At 29.7% G+C, this 21386-nt stretch overlaps 1 protein-coding gene across 1 annotated transcript; it reads right to left on the minus strand.

Annotated features, from left to right (window-relative positions):
* Positions 1–1467: 1467 nt before the first annotated feature.
* On the minus strand, positions 1468–20798 carry LOC131944047 (uncharacterized). The gene is made up of 22 exons (XM_059304505.1): positions 20465–20798; positions 17772–17872; positions 17187–17342; positions 16715–16758; positions 16390–16533; positions 14793–15009; positions 13915–14080; positions 13676–13773; positions 13242–13415; positions 12838–13122; positions 10980–11202; positions 8473–8645; positions 8106–8250; positions 7690–7775; positions 7581–7599; positions 7151–7221; positions 6686–6823; positions 6217–6420; positions 6005–6099; positions 4293–4461; positions 4038–4162; positions 1468–1906 (listed from the first exon to the last, which is right to left on the minus strand). Exons 1-22 carry the CDS (start codon positions 20796–20798, stop codon positions 1468–1470), a joined length of 3606 nt encoding a protein of 1201 aa, XP_059160488.1.
* Between the last annotated feature and the right edge of the window lie 588 nt (positions 20799–21386).

The following is a 21386-nucleotide window of genomic DNA, read 5'->3' on the forward strand; positions in this document are numbered from 1 at the left end:
TCGTATACTTTTGACCGGCTTACACATGGTAAGCTATACAGCCGACATCAAAAGTGACACACAGATTTGCAAAACAGTCTAATGTACTTAAACACATGACGTGTTGTTGTAATTTGTTAGAATTGAAAATAAAAGTATTAAGTATTTTTTAAAACAATGTGTTATTTAAAAACTAGATTAGGCCCGAAATGAGTATCCTACGTTCGTATTTTGTGTTTATATATATATATATAGGGGGCCTCAAAAAACATTTTGCGGGGTGGCCCTTTTTTTCTAGTTCCGCCACTGTTCGAGCCACATTAGTTTTTATTGCTTATGTGCAAAGATTGAAGTCAATAATTGAGAAATATTTGTTTAATGTTTGCTTAAAGATTACTATCTGCCATACATGAGAGTAACAAATCTATTATGTGCAAATAGATGAGAAGACAATCTAGCCATTAAATGTAACAATGTTTGCAGGATTAATTATTTTACGTGAAATACATCTGATCTTTAATTAGTTGAAACTACGCAAGAATAAAATTTGATATATGTTGTTTTGTTCTTGAAATAAGGAAGTTTTTTTTTTAAATCTGTTTTTGTATATTTGGTTGCAAATTACAACAATTTCAAAAATACGTATTTTAAAAGTAATATATGTAACTATGAACATGAAAAAAACCCATTTCAAATGTAATATTTCTTCATGGTTTGAAAAAAAAAATTAGCTAAATGTAACATTAAAGAAATAAATAAAATCTAACCGGAAAAAACCAAGCATCAGTGCAGTATAATGATTCATAATGATATACATTATCATAATACATTTATTTCGTGCATTTAAAAAAAAGTATTATACAGTAAATATCACTTTTCATTTAAGTATTTTATAATAGACAAAATATAAACTATAAACTTATTATTTTATTTTAAAATATTCAATATTTACATTTCATACCCAGTAGCACTATACGTAGATTGAATAAATTAGCGATAATAAGGATAAACTATATATATATATATATATATATATATATATATATATATATATATATATATATATAAATTGTATTTTAATTACCAATAATACTTGCAAAAACTCGATAAACATGAACATACACTTTTAAATTGATATAATTTTTAAAACTTTTGTTTTAATATACAAAATGCATTTCAAAACAAAGTTATACCATGTAATAGCAAAAACCTAAAAAAATTATTAACTATTGTTCACACATAATTAGCATGTAAGATCATTATGATTATTTTACAGGAGTTACAAAATAGATTACATATATATGTGTGTACCCTGTGTCTGTATTTGTATAATATTTGTATTCTTTTATATAATTTTACAAACCCCTAGTGTGCATATTATGTTGATACTTAAACTGTTATTTTAACATGTTTATAACTAAAATAGAAAAAAATTATTACATTTGGTATTTAAAGTTTTTGAAATTATTATATTTCCTTGAAAACAAGTCACTCAACATCAGGAAACATACTTGAAGCTACACTCTCTTCATAATTAGGTCTGACATTAATGGGTTCAAAATGTGAATGCCACGTTGCATTTACAAATGGATTACCTCTCTGCGCCGCAACCATTTCATCATATGGGAGATTATAATCACCACTTCCAATCACAGAACTACTTCCAATGGTATTGTACGCACCAGTAACAGAATTTGGGTCCGTTTGGTCAACATTAACTGAGTTTAATAAAGCCCAGTTATCATCATCTTCCTCAAAAATTGTTCGCGTGGTGGAAGCTATGGTATTTACTCTGCTGAATTGTTCTGGCATTGCGAATCGTGAAATATTATTTTCCGTATGGTCTTCAGACGAATTTCCCTCGTCGCTTTTTGAAGTCGATAACATCGATGGAGAATATTCATAGCTTGAAGTGTGAACTAAAGAACTACAAAAAAACAATAAATTAATTAAAATTATTTCTGAAAAGAAAAGCAGGAACTATTGCTCCCAAACTTTCTCGTACATTCAAATATAGCAATTAGGGGCGTGGCACTTTGAGTGCAATCGTGTAATATAAATGTTTTTTTTTTCATTTTTTTAACACGTAATTTTTTATTTTTTAAATAAAATAGTAGAAATAAACCGGGAGTGATCTCCCCTAAACTTTCTCTAGATTCTAATATAACACTATGGGGGATGGCAACTCGGGATATAGACTTTTAGACATAATTTTTATTCCATTTTAATTACTCAAATTTTTAAAAATAGAATATAATCTCGTAGTAAAAAGAAATGCACACCAAGTGAACGCTAAATAAAGATGTGCATAATAGTGCGCAATCTTATTAGTACTTTATAAATTTACATGCGTTTTTTGAGAAATCGGAAATAGCGTAAATAAGTACTTCAGGTCAACGGAAATTACTCAAAATTTGACAGAAGGTAGAGAATTAGATCTTTTACTTACATATTAAATTTCATTTATCTATCTGAAATAGTACTCAAGTTATAGGCTTTTGAAAAGTTCAAAGTAGAAAAAGTACCACTTCCGGTCATCTGAAATCGCTCAAAAGTTGATACGGGTCTACGATTTTGATAACATACTTATTTATGTAATTTCATCAACCTAGCTGTAACGGTACTCAAGCAATCGTATTTACACACACACAGACACACAGACACACAGACACACAGACATACGGACAAGATTGCAAAATTATGTTTTTCCGTATCAGTGAGATGTAAAACGTCGAGATCTGCAAAAATCTCGAATTTTTTTTGCACGATTAAAAGACTTTCTGTATACTTCGTATATACGAGAAAGTAAAAAACATGAACGTAAACAATGCGTTTTAATTGAGAGGGATATTAGTACGTTATTAACAAAACATGTATTAATTTTTTTTTAAAAACAGTTACACTTCTATTTAAGTCACATTTTATTTCACAGTTCATTGTCATTGAGTCTTTAAAAAAGTAAAGATTCATCTTTAGACCTTATGATCCATTTGTCGAATGAAGTGGAGTTCATATGTTTCTTGACATCGCCATATAAAGGGATAATATGGTCAGCACTATCCCCAGCCACTATTACCTTCCCTAACACGAGTTAGGTACCCATCAGAGCTGGGTGAACTCAGGCACTAACTTGAATTTCAACTCGATACTATCGGATTAATAGTCTAGTGATCCACCGCTAGGCCACGCCGTCCCATCATCGAGTCAAACCCATGTGAAAAGTTTGAAATAAAACGGTCCAGTGGATGTTATATATTTTTGAAAACGGAAAACACCATAAAGTACTACTTCCGATCTCATAAAATTACTCCAAAGTTAACGGAACCAACAAAAAATGATAGTATACCTATGTATTGTTAACCTTTTGTGAAATTGTACTATCATCATTTTACAAACAATCGGAAATATAGTAAAATACAACTTCCGGTAATCTGAGGGCTGTCAAACATTTACAATAATTTAAGTATAAGATCTATTACTTATATATAAAAGCTCTTTTGCCTAACTCAAACAGTACTCATGTTACAGTGAGTACACGGAGATAGAGTAAACAACTTCCGGTTACCGGAAATCGTTCAAAAATTGATAGAATACTGCACATGCAATGTAATATATAGAGTTAGGAGTTTCGTCCAACTAGCTTTAGCAGCGTTCTAGTTATTTATTTTTTAGGCACCGGAAGAAATGTATGCATCACATTCTTTACAGGAAATCGCTCAAAAGTTAAAAGATACCTAAAAATATTACTAAATATATTACTAATTTATAAAATTTTGTCAACATAAATGAAATGGTATTCAAGTTATCGTGTTTACAGACACAGATAAATTTGTAAAACCGGAAAGTTTGTCAAAAGTTCTATTAAGATATCTTGCACGACTACAATCCTTTGTGTTCTATTTATGATAATGTAAGGAGGTTTAAAACGGAGAAAACTGTCCGAATTTATGTTAATTATCAAGCACGATTACAAAGTTTAGTTAAAAAAATTTAAATCTATTTTCCGGTACAATTTAGTAATAGGATACCATAATAAGAAGTTATACATTTAGCTTTACCTCATAAAGTCTGATAGTGTAGGTCTTAGTTTTGGATTTACATCAAGTGCCCGTTTTATCAAGTCAAACAAGTTGCGAGGCATACCGTCTGGAACATTTTCTAATGCAGTATCTATTTCATTCTCCTGGCAAATTAATATAAATTTAAAATTAGTTGACTGTTAATGAATTTATTATTTCTTTTATTTATATATGTTATCACAGGTTTTCTAAATTAAAATTAAAATAATGAATAAAATAAGATGTATATACTACCAATACATCGGCATGTGTTTCCATATCTCGTTGCTTTTCAAAAACCTCTATTTTATCTGCACCACGTACAGAAGTGATAGCGAAGTAGGCATCTAAAACCATAAGGGCGAAACCGTATATATCGCTTGCCTTCGATTGTATGCCCTGATCTCTCCATTCTGGCGCTGCTCTAAAATATATATCGCTAAAAATATAAGCGTCAGCTTTATCAGACGATGTATTAAAATTTCGGTAATTTGACACCAATTCAGCCATTCAATGTTCAGAAAAAATTTACTCTAACTGGATTTGATGTGTATTTCACAACGCCATATTGATTGTTAAGGGACGGAGTGGTCTAGCGGTAGAGAGCTGGACTGATAACCCGTAAGTCTCGAGCTCTTATCCGGGTTCAAGTCAGTAGACTCTCTGAGTCTACCAACACTAATGGGTACCTAACTCTTGTTAGGAAAAGTAAAGGCGTCTGTGCATAGTGCTGACCACACTATCTCTTCATATGGGTTTGAAAAAAAAAAAAAAAAAAAAAAAAAAAAAAAAAAAAAAAAAAAGAAGGTTTGAAAGGGAACTTTTTTTTACTTTCATATTGATTGTGGGGTTGTATGGAATATACACAACGACTATTTATCAGATAAAAAATTGAAGAAAAACTATAAATTCTAAATTCTAAATTCGTATATCATACTACAACTTCATTTATATTATTGCTTATGTAATTTTGTTTTATCTTTTAAAATATCGCTTAAGTTTATACACTTTCGTCTCACAAAGATATAAAAATTTAAAGAAATCTAGAAATTTTTTTCTAAATTTCCAGTTTAAATGGCATTTATTAATCAAAAGATACTAAAGCAACCATTATCTGTTATGTATAAAAGTGTGTGTTTTGATTTGTTAAAAGATACTTATTGATGGATTTAATGCCCATTTTCTAATACCTTGTCTTTATTAGTTGGATATTCTATCTTTCTGTCTCAAACGTGTATATATATATATATATATATATATATATATATATATATATATATATATATATATATACATGTGTGTGTCTTAATTATTTCAAATAGTTTTCTTAATACACAATTCAAATATTGCACGATTTGGTAAATCTTCTCTTTGTTCGAAATTACTAAAAATTTAACAGAAGGTAGAGAATTAGATCTTTTACTTACATGTGAAATTTCATTTATCTCTCTGACATACTATTCAAGTTATAGGCCTTTTAAAAATTCAAAGTAGGAAAAGTACCACTTTCGGTTATCGGAAATCGCTCAAAAGTTGATACAGATCTACGATTTTGATAAAATACTTGTATATGAAATTTCATCAACCTAGCTGTAACGGTACTCAAGTAATCGTGTTTACACACACACAGACACACAGACACCCAGACATACGGACAGGATTGCAAAGCCCAGTTTTTCAGAATGGATTACGCATAAAACCTCTTTATTTTGATAAATCTGGATTGATAATTTTTTGCCCGATTAAAATAAGTCATCTATACTTCGGATGTGATGAAGGACTGAGGTGTAATACGGTGAAAATTGTTAAAATTTCAAGAGATTTTTTTGCACGATTACAATACTTTCTCTATACTTCGTATATACGAGAACGTAAGAAGACACGTAAATAAAGAAACTATTTTGTGAATGTGATTCTATGATTATATACATTGCTTCAAAATAAAACAAACCAAAACGTCAATATACCTTCTGTAGCACACTGTTTTAGATGGAATTTTTGTCACAATTTGACATTGATTTTTTCCAAGGTAATTTAGATACGCCAAAGACACCGGTCTAATCTGAATAACATGAAAGATTTGTGTTGCTTCAAAGAAATCATTTTTAAATAATATGTATTGAAATTATGAAGTATTACCCTTGAAAATAGTTCGAATACAATAAATGTTAAAACTTACTTTTGTTCCTGAATCATCGCTAAGCTCAACAAACAACTGCGATGCCCTGATGTCTCCAAGTACAAAATTTTCTGCGTGAAGCTTTTCAAGCATTGCGGCTGCTTTCAGCAAAAAATTATTACAAACCTCACTGCTACCTCCAAACTCTTTGTTTAATAATATCTCGAGCAAATTCCCTTTTAGATTGTATGCAATATTGACATCCTGCTCATAAATAATAGTTCATTATATAAATACAATCAGATGCATATTCGAAACTATTTCTAATATACCATAATATACCATAATCTTGGTGAATTTAAAATCTAAACATAATACATATATAAATATAAAGCTTTTAAACATGATTTTTTCATTGCATCTTTTAACTTTGTATTTCGCCATTGTTATCAATCGAAACAATGTGCAAAATACTTAAAATTATACAATGTACAACAACATATGATTACAAAGTATAACCTTTACTTACAATCATATACCGTTGTGGATTTATCTGTCGAATGACTAGTGAAGGGATAATCATGTCCAATGCTCCAGTTCTATGTTGCTCTAAAAACTCCTTGGAAAACTTCCGGTAACAAGTCTGGCGCACAACAAATGCTTTTCCCTGTTCAATCAAGACCATATGTTTGATCAACTGCTTTAAACAGAAACGGCTAAATATGTAATATGTAATATGTGTAATTTTTAATGATAGTAGATATGTATTGTGTTAAATCTAATAAGACATGTTTACACACGTACACGAAAATATATACTTATAAATAACCATTAATTTCTATGTGCATTAAAAAATGAACTATTGTTTTAGTATTACACAATTACACAATTTAGAATTACACAATTCTAGACTATTAGATTATTAAAAGCAAACTCTTAAATAATAAATGTTGTTGCTGTTACAAGTTAACAAGTTAAATATGTTTTTAATTACCACTCTACATAGATACAGTTTTTCTGACATCTTCCTTGAATACTTTAGTGGTAGCGGTCGTACACATGGAACTAAACAGAAAATGTATTATATATATTAACGTAATTGAATATCCATTTGAATTATTAACAATGTGCCTCTAACAATTGCACATGAAAACAAATAATAAAAAGACAATCACGATTTTGTAATGGATACACAATGAGCGATTAAACTAGTTAACACGCTTAAATTTGTGTAAATGTTTATTTTTTACATAAATAACTTGCATATGTCATTATCCTTTTTTCCATTCGCTAGAACACGTGTCAATGTAGAAGTCTCTCTTCTTTTTTTTTTTTTAAAGTAAGTTTGTGCTTATTATGAATTGTTTTTCAAATATGTTGCGTTGAACTTTAAAAACAAATGAATTTAAAAAATCGCTACTTACGGACATTATTTTGGCGAACCTGCAAAGAATAATTAGAGCTGGTTTAATAAAGCATAAACATGTTTTTAAAAGAATGTAAGAATTTAGAATTATTATTTTTAATATTTACTTGTTTGCAGTTGGTCGCTGGTTGTCTATCGCCATTTTGGAGATTGGGATAACAAAATGCACGCTGAAGTGATTGCTGTTTAATTTCTATTCATAACGAGAAAGAAATACCGTTTAATATTGGGTATCAATATTGTGCGTATCATTTCCCACACAATGTTTAACATAACTATTTAAATATCGGTTTTAAATATTAAATAGTTTTCTTATCATTTTCTTTAAACAATTACTTTTACGTTTAAAGTGTAATCTTAGCTTACAGCTGATTCCAGATAATCAAAGTATTATGTATTTTGTACTTTAGTGCACCTTTACAACTTAAATGAAGCTAACTTAAATACAAATGTATCAAGAGACTTTTGGTTTGCAAAAGTTCTTTCACATTTACCGATAGTAGCCCTTTATTTGGACAGTTACCTATAATCAGCTTTTTTATCTCTTCAATCACATCATACATTGTTGGGCGATCATTCGGATCAAAAGCCGTGCATTTAGAAATGAACTTGTATTGCTTGTCAGTAAAGCAAGGCTCGTGATGCAATCGAATATTAAAGCTGCAGATCTGTCGTTGAACCAAAAATAGATTAAAACATAATTTTATTTTAATTTTTATTTATAAATGCATTTCTATTTTAGAAATTATGTACATGATACTAATAACATTAGATTAAATATTTTTGACTTTAACTAGTAAAGGTATTTTGTAAATGTATTTTGGTCCCAAATAATGTATCATTCTTTTTTAAATACCATATTTTTTTTTTAATATTGATCAACAAAATACCTCCAAAACACAATTTGTATCGTCCAACTTTAAGTTAGAGTAAGGCAGGGCTCCGTGGGTTAAAATCTCATAAGCCAGATGCCCAAACATCCAAACATCAGAAGCTTTGGAAAACTTGGATCTTCTGTGGGATTCTGGTGAAGTCCATCTCACTGGCAGGTAGCTCTTCAATTCTATTGTTATTAAGTTACTTGTAAAGTTTATTGTTTTTAAAATAAAATAAAAAACTACATACATATTTCAAATATCCTTTCACTTTTTTGAAAAATGCATGTTAAAAAAACAAGTTAATAATGGTTTAAAAACTATATTGACGACCGTATAAAAAAACAATTTAATTAACATGATTATACATAAAATACAAAACTAATCATAAATTAAACATTAAACATGATCAATTCAAATAGTATTACCGTCATTACAACGACACATTGTCAGTACACACAGACAAGTGAAGATGACAAATAACACTAAAAAATAGTGTACCAGTATTTCAAAGAAAATTATCTAGATTAAATATTTTTTTTTTAAATCTTGATATTAACTATTATTCTTTTTACTTTCTCGTATATACGAAGTATAGAGAAAGTCTGGTAATCGTGCAAAAAAAAAAAATCGAGATTTTTACAAATCTCGACGTTTTACACCTCACTGATACGGAAAAACATATTTTTGCAATCTTGTCCGTATGTCTGTGTGTCTGTCTGTCTGTGTGTGTATGTGTATGTCCGTGTGTAAACACTATTACTTGAGTACCGTTACAGCTAGGTTGATGAAATGTCATATATAAGTATTTTATCAAAATCGTAGAAACGTATTAACTTTTGAGCGATTTCCGATAACCGGAAGTGGTACATTTCCTACTTTGAATTTTTCAAAAGCCTATAACTTGAGTACTATTTCAGATAGATAAATAAAATTTCACATGTTAGTATACGATCTAATTCTCTACCTTCTGTTAAATTTTAAGTAATTTCCGTTGAACGGAAGTAGTAATTTACGCTACTTCCGATTTCTCAAAAAACTAATGTAAATTTTTAAAGTACTAATAATAGTGCGCACTATTATGCACTTTTTTATTTGGCGTTCACTTGGTGTGCAATCCTTTTGTCTACGAGATTTTATTCTATTTTTAATACTTTAAGTATTTAAAATGGATTAAAAATCATGTCTATAGCCCGAGTTCCCATCCCCTGTTTTTTTTTATATAAGAATATTCGAGAAAGTTTAGGGGAGATCACTCCAGCTTCGATATTACCACCTTGAGCAATTACCCATCGTACAGTTATGGATAAGTTAGGACTAGGGTTAGGTTAGGGTTAAGGCTAGTTTTAGAGTTAAATGCTGATTTAGAGTTGGAGTTAGGGGTTTTGTTAGGGTTAGCTGTAGGCTTGGAGTTTGGGGTTAAGATCAGGGGTCTTCAGCATCTGTGGGGGGGGGGGGGGAATTGGACGGGGTGGTAATGTCCTAGACCCGAAGCTGACACATTTCATTATCATCAATAGAACTAGACTTGCCCAAAACATGAAAAACCAAACGTTTTTTGTGATAAATGAAAATAGAGAATTGAGCAAGATATTATTTTCAACTAGAGGCTTCTGAAAACACAGTTTTCAATAAAAGTTATTGACTATGGTTATAGGAAATTGACAATAGATGTTGGTTGAAATGAAGATTCTTATGATTTTAGGCAATTAAATCCATGTTTCATACATTGATGATTTGTTTTCAAGATAATGATTTGGATTAAAAAAAGCCATTGATACCTATATTTGACAAGAATTCAACGCTGGCTACAATGCAAAACCAAGCTTGAATATAGGCAAATGTTAGCGAGAGCTCAGATTTAGGGATTACATCAAAGAGATATCACCTCAAGACCTGTTCGTTGAGGAAAGAATTTCACTTCAACCCCACCAGAAGTTGATAAATCAAAGGAAGAAAAACGCAGGAGTTATGCACAATGTGTAACAGAAAAGATTGAGAAAAGAGCGGACAATATGTATTATATCTGCCATGTTCGTGTATGTTATATAACATCACGTAACCGCTTCCATAAGCTCCATTCATAGATGACTATACACTCATAAAGGACATAAATGTGTTCTCAATACTGCTATTTTCAATTTCTAATATACCAGAACAACTAACATACGTTAGATCAATTTTAGAATAAACATATTGACATAACTCACAACGTAACCTCTTTTCGATAACTTTCCTTTGAGGACCGTAGGGACACATATGTCCCGTGCTGTATCTCAAAAACTATTTAAGATATCGGAAAACCATTAACATTTTTAAATCTACGTGTCATTTTACTACTAAATGTGTGCACATATATTTGAAATTATGCCTGTAATCCTGGTGGTCCTGAAAGGGTTAAGACCACAGTTTTTCTTTTACGTATTTATTTCAAATAGTAAATCAATTTCAAATGTATGATTCCACCTGTGAGATAATCAATTAAAATGAAAGTATAGATAATATTATAAATATTTACTTACCTGTAGTTATTACTGATTCCTGTTTAATAGCATGAGCTAAATGGAAACTAGCTAACTTTACTTTCTCTGATTTTAGCAATAAAACACTGGCAGCAGTAATGTTTCTATGAATTATGCCCGTTGAATGACAATATGCCAAGGCTTCACCCACATTAAGTAACATTGACATGAGCATAAAGGGTCTACAATAGCTGCTGTTCTTGTTTTTGTTTACCAAATATTCCTTTAATTAAAAAAAAATGTAGAAATTAATATTACAGTAATAAAAAAAGAACACTATTTAGTATTTTTTTTAAAAAGTTGTTGCTTTAAGTAAATAATTTATTATTTATTTAACGCTTATATATAATTGTTAAACTGCGAAAGAGTATGCTTAGGCATTCCATATAATTTCTTTATCAGTATCTGTAAATCGTATTTTTATTCACAGACTAAGAAGTCCATTTAAAATACTAAGTTTCCTAAACGTGACATGGGAAGGCCGTCGATTTGCGATATGTTACTAGTTGTTTTTTATTTACATGTGCAGGATAATGCTTTCAATGATAAGGGCAAGAATTCCAAAAAAATATATTTTATGACACATTATTGTTTTAAATTTTTTTGACCACGGAATGCATAATGTTGGTCCTGCTTCTAAAACTCAGTATGGAAAAAATTTAGATAAGGTTTACACAAAAACAAAACTAAATATATTTTAATACATATTGCAAATATTAAGTAATGCAACACTGAAACAGAATTTACTCACTCCTCTTTACAACAATTTTATAGAATACTACAGCTTATATTCGACAACCAAGCATGACCGTCGAACGCACAAACCACGATTCTACTCAGTACTACAACAATTTTGACATTTCTAAAAATTTTACCGAAGCCATATATAAGAGAGAATCCTATTTCATTTCCAATAGAAACGATAGGTAGGATTTACATTGTGTTTGATGTATGCATCCAATTAGCAGAATAAATTGTAAAACTTTTAGGAAAAAAGAAACGGAGGTGAAAAAAAAAAAGGGTGTAATTAACATAGCACATGGAACTGCTACATAGAATCTAACGTAGTGTAAAATAATTATAAACCAAAGCTAATAATTTCATGTACTAGCATATATGCATATTTTCTAATTAAAAAAAGATTCTTTTGATTTATCTTATCTACAAAACAGCATACTAAGTAGTTTATAACTTATTTTTTTTACTCTCCTGTAATCGGAGTTTTTTAAACGAGCAAAAATTAAAATCTTGAATTTTTACTTTGTTTCTATTTGTTTGTGTGTGTGTACGTTTATGTGTGTGTGTATGTGTGTGTGTGTGTGTGTGATTACAGACGAAACTGCAAAACAAAGATTTTTTTTACGAATTCAGAAGGATGTAAAACGTCACAATTTGTCAAAATCTCGATTTAGATCTTTTGAAAAATTACAATTCATTCTTCATCTTCAGTATACAATAAAGTAGTGACAAGAAAACGGCAAATATTTTCGCAATATATTTTAGCTACTCATCACAATTACAGTACTTCATGTATACTCTGTAACGACAAAGTAAAAATACGTTATCCCATATATTTCACAAATATATATATATATATATATATATATATATATATATATATATATATATATATATATATATATATATATATATATATATATACATAAGTATTGAATGTCGTTTCATTCGATAGAAGGACTTTGTAGCATACAGGCTTCGGGTAAAATGTGTACCTAATAACATTTGGTGGTATACAAATAGAATATATATATATATATATATATATATATATATATATATATATATATATATATATATATACATATATATATATGTGTGTGTGTGTATGTATACATACTTGTAATGTAGTTTTCTCAAGGTTATTGAATCTACAGTCCTCTAGAATGAAAAACTGTGGAAGTACGTCAATTTGCCAAGCCAACAAAGTAATGATGTTTGGGTGATCAAGTTTCCTAAGCTTGTCAATTTGATTCTTGTTTAGCAGGGCGCCAGAATCAATAGGCTTTGACTTGTCAAAATTTCCATGCGCTATTTTGTCAAGGATATTTATATAGATCAATGCAGGATAGCCATAGTATTTACCAGAGATAGATCTCCAACCATTTTCCATATTTTTCTCCAACTGTAAATTTTAAATTATAAATATTATATTTTATCTAAAAACAAACAACACACATTTTAAAATGCAATAACATTGTCAGTTTAATTAATTATTATTCAATAGTTTAATTTAGTACATACTAGTTTAAATTTGTCAGCAATATACAGCACTGGATACAAAATGTGATTCAGCTGATAAACATATTGTTCAAGTATTTTTTCGCTGTTATTGCCAAAGAACAGAAAATTAGCTGTAACAATCTGCCTTAGGCGTGGAGCTGGATCAAATATCAAAGGCATCAAGCAAGAAAAATCCTGAGAAAATGTTTAAATTTTGTAGTTTTTATAAATAAATGTAAAACGTTTTGTAAAGTTAAAATGTTTAAGCTTTATACAATCTTAACTAGCTTTAAAATATTTTATTGATCTATCTATCTATCTATATATATATATATATATATATATATATATATATATATATATATATACATATATATATATATATATATATATATATATACATATATATATATATATATATATATATATATATATATATATATATGTATAATTACCTCTTCATTTTTAACTAGTCTGTAGAGATCACACATACTTTTTATTATGTTTACAACTTCTAAATAAAGAACTGAGATATCTGTGTGTGAATGTTCACCTGGAAAATTAAAAAAAATATCATTCCAGTAATTAAAAAGCAAAGCTCTATTGCAAAATAATCAAAGATTTAAAAGCTTTTTTTTTTTTCAATAATTTAAACTTATTGTGTATTCAATCACTTAAACGAAAATGTACTTACGAACGAGAAATCCTAAAAAGTGTCCAAGTCCACGAAATATTAAATCAATACACAAACTTGTAGGCCTATTGTCATCAAAATATTTTTTAGATCTTTTCTGCAAGGCCGTCACATAAAACTGTAGAAATTTTAACTCCAGACATTCCGAAACTTTGTTTATAAAAATCTAAAAAAAGAAAACAATTTTGCTTTATAAAGTTTGTTTAATTATAGTAAACGACCCAAATTAAAAAATAAAACCCTCCCCTACCCTCACTAAATTTTCCAAATCTTTCTACACTAAAGTAGAACATAATTGAACATTGAAGCAAAAAACATGTAAAAAGAAAAACAATTTCTTCTTTACCTAAATATATATAGCTTAATGGGGTCTAGTTGATTGAAGGGTAACCGTGTGAAATATTTTTTTAAATATGTAAACTCAGTATAGTGAAACAAAATTGTAAAACATATCATTACTTCTTTGTGATTTTTTAAATGAAAATATCATTATAAATCATATTTGTAATGTAGAATATATTTTAATTATGATTTTATTCTAAGTTTAGGATTTCTATTTTGTTATTCGTGTGCGATGTTTTTAAACTGGTGCAAAAAGTAATACAATTATTTCGATTTTTTTTTAAATGACGCAATTAAAATCCAAAATCTTTTCACACAATTTTAATTACCAACTATAAAATAGATTTCACTGACCCATATTTCCGTACATAAATATATTCCTCACAAAAGAAAAACAAATGCAAACACAAACGCAAACGCAAACACAATCTCTTAATCATATGGCTTTATCAAACACACGGCCTTGTATTCCAAAAATAATGCTTTCACGGACGTCCGCGAAAATTGCATTCACATTTTTTATTAAAATGTTTTACCTTATTTAAACAGCTCATTATAACGAGAAAATGATGAGGTTCACTTTTTTTTAGTAACTCCGACATTTTCTTTGGTAACTGTTTAGTAGTAAGATTCCACGAAGAGAAGTCCTTTAGAGTCTGCAGCAAATCTTGTAACGGGACCATAAAAAATATTTCCAACATGGATTGATACGGGCTTGTGCTTTCAAAGTGTCGATACGATGTCAAGATCGAACTGTGAACATTTAAAATTTGGTATTCTTAATGAGAAAGAAGAAAATTACATTCTAACTACAAGTTTAAATTTAGTTATTAAAAAATTATTAGTATGTATTTTATAGACATTTTCATAAGGAGATATGTGACGTTTTTTTTCTTTTTTTTTTACAATTTACAATAATGAGAAAGAAGAAAACTACCTTCTAACTAGAAGTATAAATTTAGTTACTAAAGAATAATTGTCATCTATTTTATAGACATTTTCTAAAGGGGATTTGTGCCGTTATTTTCGTTTTTTATATTTCAATTTAATATCTACAGCCTTTTGAAAGCTATAACCATGTTTGGCACGTGAAATGTAGTACTAAACAGCAAAAACAAAGGCTGTTTTATTTATGCACTGATATCAATCAAATTTAAACTGCTTATATTTCAGTATATATTAAAACTTTGTCACGACTACTTTTTGAACCAGCTAAAAGTAAGAATTTTATAAGGTCTAAAAAATCGTACCATTTTTAGTATTCAAAGTTTCAAAATGTGCATGTTATTTTCCGTATACTTTTTTCAATAAAAGCTATCACAATTCCATCGTGAAAAAAGTTTTTTTTTTTTTTGCATGAAGAACAATTACCGAAAATATGGTGGGCATTGTTTAATAAATAAAAAGTAGTATGATTGTTAGTGTTAAAAACTGAGAAAACGGCCTAATGTAACGAAAAGAAGGTCTCCAAATACTGCAAAGCCGATTGTAAGCTATGGGTGTTTCCGAGATAATGGAAATAAGATTATCAAATATATGAGAACTTTAGCTGTCCAATGATGCTAAATACAATATGATGACGGATATAAAACTTTTCATAGAGAACTTGTAAATTTTGGATAATTTGATTATTTTTTTCATTAATAGGGTAATAAAAATGATATTTTAGACACGTACGACTTTGTTTTTCTTATTAAAAATGCTATTTTTTTTTAAATACGAAAACGGACACATTATCCAAAAGTGCAAGAAACCCATTACTTCGAAAAACCAGAAATTTGGTGATTTTTTACGGGGCGTATCCCCTTATCGCACTACGTATTTTTTCTTTATTTTTCTGGCAAATCTAAGAACTCGACTTTCAACAACATCTAAAGCAGTGAATTCGTTTTAACTTTCGAGATACTTCAGAAAAAAAGTTTTTATTTCAAATCTAAATAGATATTAAAAAGTAAAGAAAATTCTTTAAACCAAGCAATCCTTTGGGCAGAAGAAGTAGAGGTTGATTAGTTTGTTGACCTCGGCATACGAAGTGATAGTTAGGTTAGAATGAAGCCCAGCATTCTATATTTTCCCTATTGTGCGTCAGGTACCCACATTTAGATATTAAGACTATAAATTAAACATAGTTACCTCGCTTCATTATAAAAAGACTGGCACAGTTTAGCAGCATCACTGTTTGTGCATGCCATTGCCATCCGACTTAAAAGCATTGCAACTACTATACTGTGATTTTGAATCCTACTTATTTTGATGGCTTCCTGGGACTGCTCATATCTGCTTATTTTGAATAATGATATAAAAAGTATGAATAAAATTAAAAACGCAGAGCCAATTATTTAGTGCATAAATTATGTGTGAGTAATAGCCAAAATGGTATACAAAAAGGTAATAATAGTGATATATAAAATAGTGATAGATAATTTGGTAGAAAATATGAAAATAAAAGAAAATGCACCTTTCTCTTAGAATCGTCTGCAGCAACATTGTTAGCAAAGTACCCTTTGGGAAAAAAATGTATAAGTCAATATTTTTAATATATGTAATGGTGTGTTGCAACGGCGTCATTAGGTTTGTATTCACCTGGTAACATATTTTTCCCCTATTGTTTTTATATATTTTACTGGATACAACATTGTTTTGACGGTACATTTTATGATTGTTTTGATTATCTGTTATCCCCAAAACTGTTTCAACCGGACAGAGCTCCCCCCTCCCCCAGCAACACCCAGTCCTGTGATTGTAGTGTTGAAAAAGTTTATAAGCGCATAACCATTAAACAAAATAATATAATCACAATATGCTACCACTTTATTAAACTAATTTTTTTCTGTTTGGTAAATCGACGTAGCAAATATAAAATGAAGTGCAAATAAAACACTTGATTTTAAAAAGTTTCTATGTAGACTTGTCTACATTAAAATGCTCACCAATGATTGTACATCAAAAGGACTGTTAAAGAACTCTTCCTTAAGCATTAGAATTTCCGCAAATGATTTTGCTTGTGATTTTAAAAATACATTTTCACACATAGATATATGCACTAGACTTGAAATACAGCTCTTTGCATACAGTTTTGGAATAATCTGAAAACAAACGATTAAATATAGCATTTTCAGGTAATTTATTTTTCTTAAAACTATATATATATATATATATATATATATATATATATATATATATATATATATATATATATATATATATATATATTTATATTTATATATTTATATATTTATATATTTATATATTTATATATTTATATATTTATATATTTATATATTTATATATTTATATATTTATATATTTATATATTTATATATTTATATATTTATATATTTATATATTTATATATTTATATATTTATATATTTATATATTTATATATTTATATATTTATATATTTATATATTTATATATATATATTTATTTATATATATATTTATATATATATATATATATATATATATATATATATATATATATATGTATATAATTTTTTAGTTATGTTAATACCTTTCTTGAGAGAATATATATATTTATATCAAGACTGTTCTTCTGTAAAACCATTTGGTCTACACCTTTTTTCAGCTCCTCAAATGTTGCGAATGTTCCGTCTAAAATAATATTGAATTTTAAGAATAGAAATCAATATCGTATAGCAGTTTTTGTTTTTGTTTTTTGCTTTTGTAAATTTACATACCCTGCTTCAGATGAAAGATTTATATTTTTAGAAACCAAACTTTCACATAAAATGTATGTCTGATTGTGGTTGTGACATAAGCACAGTAATAGAATGCATCTCAAATTAGAAATTATTTTGTTTCCAATACTAAATTCTTAAGAAGATGATAAAATTATCTTTGTATTCAAAATACGTATCTAGAAATGGCGTAAACTATCTTATGTTTTTATAAATAGCATGTGAACGAATAAACATAGTATTTACAGAAGGCTACCGATGCCTTATATTATAAAATAAACATAAAGTTACGGTTAAAGTTTGATATTAATATAACAAAATATACCGTGAAACTTTTGTTTTTTTACATATATTTCGAGCAGCAAATTTATTTTTTAAAATCACTAATTATTAACGTCATTTTAACTGAAAATTTATATCTAATTCCCTAAACAATAATTTACGAAACCCCGCTACGTATTGGTCAAATAATATGTAGTAGGAGGCAGCATTTATTGAACACAGTTCTAAACATCAAACAGAAAAAAGTGAGTAAAGATTTTTTATAAGATTTACATCGATTGGCCATGTACAAAGACTATCGTAAAACAATTTAGTACAAAATACTTCAGCTTTAATGCATTAGTTGCAAACCTACAGCTATTTTTTTTGAATTCGGATATGTTGTCTGACATACAACATAATATAATCCTTAACAAAAAGGAATTTGCTGATTTTTTTTTTAAATTAAAAGGAACAGTGAGTAAACGAAATAGTTATAAATATAATAAAGGCTAATGATTATAAAATCTATAATAATAGTTTCGCTGTCTGTCTATCTATCTATCTATCTATCTATCTATCTATCTATCTGTCTGACAAGAACGCTCTAGAGAAAACACAAGCAATTTAAAAACATGCACAGTAATTCGAAAAACGAAATATGACGTCGACACATTTAGCGTAGAGTAGAACATAATCTCAAACCAGAGAGTGCACACAGTAATGTAATGACGTCATTGATTCTAGCGTAAACATTGAAAAAAAGGAAATGTTGTCTAATCTAAATGGTTTGCGTGAAGAGTTTCTTGCATACAATTCTTCGGGTAGGGGCGAAGCCCCACCCCCCGCGTAAGAACGTCTGAGCCCCCCCCCCCCCCCCCTCCCCAACTCAAAAGAAATTTCCTCATCGATACTCTATAATAAAATTACCGCCTAATTAATGTGTCTAATCTAAAAAGTGGTTTTCTTGCTATGGGACGGTAGACATGTTTTTTTTTGGGGGGTGGGGGGGGGGGGGGGTGGGGGGGGGGGGGGGTTGTGGGGGGGTGGGGTGGGGAGGGGGGGTGGGGGTGGTGTGTGGGGGGGGGTGGGTTGGTTTCAGTGTTTCTTTCAGACTTTTTCCTCCCCGGAGAGGGGAGGGGTACTTGAAATTTTCGGGGGCGGGGGTAGAATTTTCTGGGAGGGGGCGGACACTGGAAAAAGTATATAATTATGTTTCGTTGAATGGGACGGTAGACATGTTTTTTTTTTGGGGTGGGGGGTGGTGGAGGGGTGGGGTGGGGGGTGGGGGTGGTGTGTGGGGGGGTGGGGGGTGGTGTGTGGGGGGTGGTGTGTGGGGGGTGGGTTGGTTTCAGTATTTCTTTCAGACTTTTTCCTCCCCAGAGAGGGGTGGGGGTACTTGAAATTTTCGGGGGCGGGGGTAGAATTTTCTGGGAGGGGGCGGACACTGGAAAAAGTATATAATTATATTTCGTTGAATGGGACGGTAGACATGTTTTTTTTTGGGGGGGTGAGGGGTGGGGGGGCGGTGTGTGGAGGGGGTGGTGTGTGGGGGTGAGGGGTGGGGGTGGTGTGTGGTGGGGGGTGGGGGTGGGGGTGGGGTGGGGGTGGTGTGTGGGGGGGGGTGGGTTGGTTTTAGTTTAGAGAAAAGAGACAGCACTATCAGCCTAGCGCCCGTTGTACCCTTCCTCAACGGGCCAATTTTCTCGTATATTAATAAATAAGGAGCCAATTTGTTTTAAGATTAATTATTAATTTTCTAGGATCATATAAATGTACTTGTAAGAGGGACCATTTACAAGTACATCACAGTTGCTACAATGTTGTTTAAATAGATTGACCAAACCATATATAATCATAAATCTAAACAAAGATAAGAAAAATGAAATTCGTCAACACACATATAATAATACGAAATTAACGATACGTATACAAACGCTTTATATTTTGAATAGATATTATGTTTACATGAAACAAGAATAATTGTATAATGTGTAATATCTTTTTTCGTTTGCTATAAGCGTTTATGAAATGTATAGAAAGTCAAACACTATAGTTCTATGCAAAACAAAAACCTAATCTGGTGTTTTTATATGTTTTTCAAAATACGCATTAAATCTGTACAACGATACTATAAAAAATGTAGGCCTACACGATGTGATACTCAGCTTTTCCAATAAGATGCTCAAGGAAACGATTTTAAATAATATTATAGTACTATTTATTCAGCAAGTGAAATACTTACATTTTAATAAGTTCTTGCAACCCTCTGGTGTAGCCAAATTTCTTGCAAATAGCAATGTGTTCGTATTTCCAAAATAATCCGGATAAGCAAGAAATTGACCTGAGCTATTTTGTAATTTTAAAGATTCTTTTTTCTTAAATCTTTCCAACTCAGCAAATAAACTTTCATCGGATGATTTTTTACTGTCCTGAGTTGTATCAGGACATTCTTCTTCTTGTTTGACGAAATTGTCTGAATTAATGCTTGTATTAGGAGAAGCAGTCGATCCATCAAATTTATTACTTTTTATTTTAACAACAAAATCTGAAATGTTTTCATCAGTTGTTATATTCATGCACGTGAAGCTAGAAAAGAAATTATCAAACTTTTCCTGATGTTTTTCATCCAGGGTTGTTGATAGTCCTTTTATTTGAACACAAATGATCTTTTGGTGTTTTAAAACATCTTTATTTGTTATCTAAAAATAAAGTGTAGCTCTTAGGTTTCTGAAAGTACAGTTGCTAAATACAATTTTAAAAATTTAGTTGCACTACTACTTTAAAATTTAATCACTATAATATACTTAGATTACGCCATGTATAAATTGAAACATTGATAGCTTAGAGGAAAAGAAAAATATATTTATTTTTAATAACATATAGCTGAATATTTTTATTTTTTTTACTCGGAGTATACTATTAACCGCAAAAGTAAACTTAGCAAATAATGTTTGCTTTGCCATTATTAAAGTGCTGTTAAAAAAGCTATTGCATTTGTTTAAACATTTAATTTTTACTTTCTCGTTTATACGAAGTATAGAGAAAGTCTTGTAATCGTGCAAAAAAAAAATGAGATTTTTGCAAATCTCGAATTTTTACACCTCACTGATACGGAAACACATAATTTTGCAATCTTGTCCGTATGTCTGTGTGTGTGTCTGTCT

The sequence above is a fragment of the Physella acuta genome, unplaced genomic scaffold (genome assembly GCF_028476545.2).
Source record: "Physella acuta isolate Inbredline_101_S28 unplaced genomic scaffold, ASM2847654v3 ptg000478l, whole genome shotgun sequence".
Classification (NCBI taxonomy): domain Eukaryota; kingdom Metazoa; phylum Mollusca; class Gastropoda; family Physidae; genus Physella; species Physella acuta.